Source organism: Cyprinodon variegatus, unplaced genomic scaffold, assembly GCF_000732505.1.
Source record: "Cyprinodon variegatus isolate N-32 unplaced genomic scaffold, C_variegatus-1.0 Scaffold644, whole genome shotgun sequence".
NCBI classification, from domain to species: domain Eukaryota; kingdom Metazoa; phylum Chordata; class Actinopteri; order Cyprinodontiformes; family Cyprinodontidae; genus Cyprinodon; species Cyprinodon variegatus.
In genome coordinates, this window is record NW_015151097.1 from 45910 (window position 1) to 53434 (window position 7525).

The 7525-nt window shown below is 34.9% G+C and overlaps 1 protein-coding gene across 5 annotated transcripts in view; it reads left to right on the forward strand.

The window, feature by feature from the left end:
• Window positions 1-7525, forward strand: part of ndrg4 (NDRG family member 4) — a 40718-nt gene that overhangs the window by 22758 nt on the left and 10435 nt on the right. For all 5 annotated transcript variants that reach the window (XM_015393486.1, XM_015393488.1, XM_015393487.1 and 2 more), the window contains 6 exons: window positions 332-437; window positions 4630-4750; window positions 6353-6415; window positions 6629-6689; window positions 7174-7260; window positions 7371-7427. In XM_015393486.1, the coding sequence (XP_015248972.1) occupies window positions 332-437; window positions 4630-4750; window positions 6353-6415; window positions 6629-6689; window positions 7174-7260; window positions 7371-7427 (495 nt within the window). The remainder of the gene's footprint in view (window positions 1-331; window positions 438-4629; window positions 4751-6352; window positions 6416-6628; window positions 6690-7173; window positions 7261-7370; window positions 7428-7525) is intronic.

Below are 7525 nucleotides of genomic sequence, written 5' to 3' on the forward strand. Positions count from 1 at the left end.
TTGATAAAAATAAACAAAAACTGCAGTTTTATTGTTTTCACAAAACTTTTATGTGATAGCGTATTTAATTGTTTTTTTATTGTGTTTTCTGATTTTACTTTTAAAGGTCTTTGCCATTTTATTCTTAAAAACATGATATATTTACACGAAGCTCATCATGCTTTATTGGTTGTAATAACTATCTTCCAATAATGGATGACAAAGATAAATTGGCCTGAATTGGTTCTTATTTAGTTATTCAATACTGAAAAACCTTAAGTTTACGTGTCGTCCTTTGATGTGTCTGTTGGTAGAGCCACCAGGTGAGTCTGTGTTTTTGCATGTTTCACAGGAACATGATGTTGAGACCCCTTACGGGATGCTGCACGTGGTGATCCGAGGGGCCCCCAAAGGAAACAAGCCTGCCATCCTCACCTACCATGACGTGGGGCTGAACCGTGAGTTTTCAAAAGAAAACATGTAATGTGTTACCAGCTGTTACTGTTTCTGCACTTCTCAGAGGTGATAATTAACTTTCTTTTTATGTTTCAAGAACACATCCAGCCCTTTCTGTGTGATACACAACACCTCAAAGGGCTGAAGTCACAACTACAACTAAGTTAGAAGTTAAGAACTTCAAAGCAAAGTAAAAATGCTTCTTACAGTCACTGTGGGCATTTCCCTACCTTAGAAACAATTCTAATAAGTTTTACTGAGATCAGATTAATTAGTATTCAATATTGTGGCTTTTGCAATCTGTTTAAATTGGAATGATTTGTCCTTCACATGTAAGTGAAACAGACAAACAGATATGAAGGTTTGCTCTGCAAATAGACGCTTCTAGAGACAAGGTTATCAGGGAAATCTTGGGTTAGTGTATTGTTGATGGAGATGCAATGAACTGGAAGCTGTGTATCACAATTGCTGCGTTCAAATGCATTTTATTTTAAGATGGAGAAATAGTAACGGTAAATACCTGAAAACGTATAGTGATGATAAATAAAACCAATAGTTGCTCATTCAATTGAAAATACTTTATTAACCACAAAGGTTAATTAAATTATTTTTGTTATAATGATGTGTGCGATGTATAATGATAGATCCCTTTAAACCCAGATTCTTCACTCTCTATATATTGATGTGGGTCCAGCTCACATAAAAAGGCAGAAATTTGCTTCTGCCTGTTTGTGCTTGACAGAGCGAAATAAAACGAGTGGTTGAAGCTGATCTCCCATTAGGCCTCTGAGTTGGGGAGGGAAATGGTCACAGAGAAGAGCTTAAAAACATAAATACCTTTTGCTGCCTACGCCAGCTTTACTTATTTAAACACCCAGTGTTATACATTACGGCCTGTAGAGAAGTAAGCTCTGAAAAAGCTGCAGAGATTAAACTGTTCACACGTTTTAAATGCTCGCGCACACGCTATGTCTCATTATCCGCATGTTCTACAAACCATGAAAAAACTCATAGCTGAGGCTGGATTCTAAATGAACAGTTAATGTCTCTTCCCGTGCTGTTTATGGCATTTTGAAATTTTTAACATTTAGACTAGCCAAATATACTAATTAATGTAGAATAATCCTACTCTTCATGAGGGTCTGGTTATTTGGAAAATGGGATTTCAATCTAAAAAGGAATGCTGACCTTTCTCACTCTTGCTTTTTAGCAACTCCAAATGAAAGGACTATTAAAGAACGTGACTCCTTATGACAGGAAAATATTAACATATGAGTGTGTGTGTTTGTCTATTTGTGATTTTTTTTTTGTTCATATTAATTCAAGTTTTAAAAATAGGAAGCTATAAACACACTGCAATCAAACAATGTTTCACTTTAGCCACCAAATGCATCCTTTTCAATCTAACCAAGAATGCAATATTCATTTCAGCCATGCTCTGACTGAGTGCTGTTATCTTGCATTATATCAGATTCGATTGTGGTTTTTTCTTAATTTTTTTCTCACAAAATGTCAAATCACAAAGATAGTCAAAGGGGTTTAAATAATTACTATGTTTATTTCAAACCAGTAAAAGGTAAAATGTTGAATGGTCGAGAATCAAACCTAAAACCTCGACTAATCTACCTTTACACTGAGTGAAAGGGGCCAGATTTATGCGTGTTCAGATTAGCAGGCTTGAAATGGCAGAAAAGGCAGGATTATCACTATCAGATGTCAGATTAAAAATAGATAGACCTCAATTAAACACATTAAGACAACCTCAGTTATTAGTTTATCCAGTAAATTAGATGTTAATTTATCTTCATTAAGGACAAAAGAAATGTGTTTTAAAAAGCTTAGCATAGATAATATGTTATGCTCTGTGCAGAATCTCACATCTTGGCATTACACACTCTTGCGTTGAGCTGTCGCCACATGTATGTCAAAGGTCAGAGTCACTGAATGCCTTGCATGCCAGTGTGCATTAAATCCTGATTGCTCTTGCAATGAATTAGACATACGAGAAACAATAAAGAGACCGACAGTGTCTCTGGGGGAGGGTCGTTAAAAAATATGGAGCCAAAAATAGTAAAGAGGTGATGAACGAGGCACTGATGAAATATAGGTCAGAAAAACATCCCTATCCTGCAGAGAGGGGTGGGCGGGGCCAACCAGCGGCAATGCGGCGCTGCATCTATGGGTGGAGGTGGGATGGGGATGGGGGGTGGTTTGCTGGCATGACTGCGGATATCAGGTTGTTGTTTTTCATCTGGTGTCTTTGTTATTAAGAAATCTAATAATACACCTGTACACTAAGGGATATATATATGAAAATAAAGAGCATGTTGAAGCAGAAACAAAGGAATGTTTATGTATTTCACTGCAGTAGTTCACTGCAGCACACCGCTGTAAAGCAAGGAGGAGAAAACATTAAACACACAGCAAAAAAATGAAATCTGAAGAAGTAACTTTTGCTTAAAATAAGTCAATATTTCCTTAAATTGCGGATGTGAGTGAGACACTTTTAAAATAAGAAAAAACAATTGCATTGTCTTATTTGAATCGCAATAATCTAATTCTCTTATTTTAAGAGAAAAGAATACTCAGTCCGTTGGCAAATCACTTCACTTACCTACTCATATTAGTTGTAAATACACTTAATTAAAGATATTTTTTGCTTCTAGAAAGTTTTTGCAGTGCAAATATTAAGAAACATGACTGAGATTCAGTGGAAGTTCATTCTTCTAATAAAATCAGTCTTATTAAGCAGATGGCATGGAAATGCCAGATGTCCAATCAAACTCATTCAAGGGAAGAGAACATGCAAAAAAGGGAGGGGGCTGAAATGAAGACAGGGAGATTAGAAATAGAGAAGCAGAGGTTTGTTTTTGGATGTAGGAAGGAGGTCGAGCTGCAGAAATCACTGCAGTTCAGTGGCGAATGCAGAGAGTGAGATAAAGAAAGTACAAAAAGAGAAAGTAGGTCATGGAGTCAGGGGGAGTGCAGACACCAAGCGTTCAATGATTCAGCGTGTTCTCACCTTAATTATGCTCACTTCCATCACACACAGTCCGCGGTGCAGAACGCTGCTGTTCTCACTAAACATGCCCTTTTTTTTCCTGCCCTTCTCCTACTTTTCTTCTCTAACCCAGTTGTCATGTTAATTGGTCCGTTTAATTAAAGCCGCTCTGTCAGAGCCCAAAGGAGGAAACATTGTTGGTGCCTGGTTTCACTGATTTGGACACACATGGGCTGAAAGTAGGACAACTGCAGAGCCGGTGGGAGGAGGGCGGAGGAAGCGCTGACACTCTGGATCAAGATATTCCTCTGTTTAATGTTTTGAGTTTTCCTGCTGTGCTTGAGGAAACAGGCCTCTAAATTTGAAACTAATCCTTTGTGAGTCCATCCCACAACAAACTGCTTTGTGAAGTCATCAAAAACTCAAAACATCTTTATATTTCCACCATCATGTGTTTTGGCAGCTTAGGAGTTCTTTTTCCCCCTATTTTAAACATAAATCATCATATTCAAATTATGTTATTTACCTGCTCACAGCAAATCAAGTGAAAATCAACTTATTTAAAAATAACTTACTTATCCTTCAAAATTTGTAGTGTAAACCTGAACTAAACAATACAGAACTAAATGAAGTAATGCTAATTATAAACTTGAAATGTCCTCTGATGTCATTTGATTAGAATCCCTGATGTTGTTGAAGGAAAAAAAAAGAAAACAAGTTGGCCTAATAATGTTTCCATGACTGTAAAGGAATAACTTGATCCCAGAAAGCTTGAAGACTAATCTTATTTTGCTAAATCCCACTAACATTATTAAGAGACAAAAAAAAAAAAATCCTTTTTTTTTTTTTTATTTGTGCTGTTTGTGCATCCAAGACTTTAGCTTTCATTGCGTCAGTTAGAAAAAGCAAAATAAAAAAACAAAGCAATGAGGTAAATAAAAACTTCTGAACTTGCTTCATTTTTAGAATGCTACATAATTTTTAAAGTTTGGAAATAAACATGCAGTATAAGCAACATATCAGTTGGGTTTGCTTTGATTATAACTCCCTGAATATGGGGCAGATTACCTGTAAAGATGGTTACCTTTAAGAAATCTGCCTGTTATGGTAACGTTTTTCTGCTCCTACCCTTCCTCTCTGTCGCTCCTTACTTCCTTTCCTTATTTCCTCTCCTTTCTTTTTCCCTCTTTCAGACAAGATGTGCTTCAACCCTTTCTTCAATAACGAGGACATGCAGGAAATCACCAAACACTTTGTGATTTGTCATGTCGACGCCCCTGGACAACACGTTGGAGCTTCACAGTTCCCACAAGGGTATAAAACACTTGGTTTTTAATTTTCTTAAAGACAGGTTTCACCAATGAATTAAGACAGGCTCATTACCAAAAGCTTTAATTATCAAATGTTTAAGCCTATAATTAAGGGGCAATGATTAAGTATTGGAAACACATTTTTAAAAATTGGCTTTTAGTTTAAAGATTGGTTAAGGATTGTTTAAGAATTTTTTCTTATTTACATAAGTTGATTATTATTATGTTATACTTTTCATGCAAGAAAGAGAACTTTTAGCATTTTTTAATCCAATGCAAGAAATGAAAGCTAAGTTTTTAAGAAAAAAAAAAATACACCCTTAAATCATAGGGAAATCCTATTTAAATGTCAAATCATTCTGGCTTAAGCATGTATATAAATGTACTCTTTATCAGACTATATTGTCCAAAAAGTTAGAAAATTCTATAAAAAAAAAAAATCCTGTTTTTTTTTTTTTTTTTGTTATACGTCAGTTAGTTATACGTCAGCTTGTAAACTTAAATTCGGCCAATCATATATCAAATGTAATCTGTCAATCAAATCTTTTAGGTCGCAGCATCTTGATTCATATGTCGCAGCTAATATACGCAACAGTTGAAATAAGAAATAAGATTAATCTACTTTACCATTGAGTTCCGTCCCAATGTTTTGGGATGGACGTCTGTGTCTTTAGCAAGCGTAGAGCTTCACTGCAAAAATGATCTAGAAATAAGTAAAAATTTCTTAAATTAAGTGTATTTACCCTTAATTTGAGTAGATAAATGAGCTAGTTTGCCAATGGAATGAGTAATTTTACTCTTAAAATAAGATAATTAGATAATATGCACTTGAAATAAGACAATGCAGTTGTGTTTTCTTATTTTAAGTGTAAATTGTCTTGTTCCATTGGCAGAATGTCTCTTTTACCTCTTCAATTCAAGAACAAATGCACTTATTTTAAGAAAAAATTACTTATCTAGATTTAGATTTTTTGCAGTGTAACAGAACTGGCAGCGCTGCGAGGCAAGGGCTCAAACATGTACGTTACAAACATGTTCATAGCGTTCCTTGTCAGTGTTGTTGCTAAGTGCCTCTTGGTCCCAATGTAGTTTCCCATTGGGAACCTACTAGCACTAAGTTGCTAACTGTTTGGAAGGTTGGAACAGCCAATTCCCTATGACTAATTAAAAGATCATCTTATTTACCTCCTCAAATTAGAAGCAAATGCACTTATTTTAAGACATTTTTATTTGCTGTTGCAGTGCTGCCATTTTTAATGCAGCAACTTTGAGTATAAACTAAGGCAGTGAAATGCAATAAAAAGATTAAGATTTATATATATACTGTAAATATACACTCAGTAGGCAGAAAAAAAATGATTTTGTAATAAAAATGGAACGTAATTTAAAATGCTATTGCCAATTATTAATTAGAATTACATTCATTTTGAATTTACCTTGATGGTTTTGCTTTTATTTGATTTTCACAGATGGTGGGAATGAAAACATCTGTAAAAAAAAATTAAATAAAAAATTGTTAATTTGAAGTTTTAAATGAGTCAGTTATTGACTTTTAGATCAGTCATTTACTAAATAAAAATACCAACACTGTCCTTTTCCTCCATAGGTACCAGTATCCCACCATGGAACAGCTGGCCGGCATGCTGCCCACTGTTGTGCAGCATTTTGGGTTAGTGCTTAGCTTCCAGATACTCTTTCTGTGTTACTTTATGACAAAATGTATGAACATATTAAGGAATGCAGCCAAAAATTATTGTATTTCTTTAATTTTCTTTTTTAAAATGTAATACATCTGAGATGTTAATTTTCTGCCTTGCTTTAAAACTAGTTTTCTAACATTTGCTTTGGGAAGGTAGATTAATTAATTACTGATCTTATTCAGATTTAAGAGCATCGTTGGGATTGGAGTTGGAGCTGGAGCTTATATTCTGGCCAAGTTCGCTGTGAGTTCATATCTTAGACCTTATTCCAATAAGCTTTAAGAATAGAATGCTCTCTGCTGCTATAGCTTCTGGTTCTTGTTTAATTATTTCTTAAAGCACATCTCAACTCTTTGTTGCATTTCATTTATGTTTGCATGTAAAAATGTACAAAGAAATAACTTATATTTTTTATGTGAGAAGATATGTTTGACTTAACTTGATTTACCAACATTTTATAACCACCAGTTATTTCTGGTCAATCAAATAAAATTCTCTGAAAACATGGGAAGGATATCACTATATTTTTTTATTATAGCTGCCGAATTTTCTTTGAAAAATACAATAGCTGATTATAAAGCTATAGAGGGCCTTGTATAAAATGTAATTTGATGGTATTAATTCAATGAGCTACACTTGCATCATCCAGTTTTAAGCGATTAGTACCATGGCTTCCTTTGAAGCAGTTGCTATGGAAACAAGTGAATTCTGTTTCTCCCTCTCTCAGCTGATCAACCCTGACATGGTGGAGGGTTTGGTTCTGCTCAACATCGACCCAAACGGGAAAGGATGGATTGACTGGGCTGCCTCCAAGGTCTCTTTTTTTTATTGTACTATTTAATATTATTTATTTATAAAGTCAGAAGTGATTTTTGCAATTAATTAGGAAGGAAAGTAAGATTTGTTTTGTCACTGAATCCTCAGATTTCAGGACTTACCAGCACCATCCCAGATACTGTGTTGCCACATCTTTTCAGCCAGGTAAGATCAGGGATTTATTGAACACCTTTCCTACTTTTTTCTACTATTTTACTAATATATGCCATCCATCCATCCATCCATCCATCCATCCATCCATC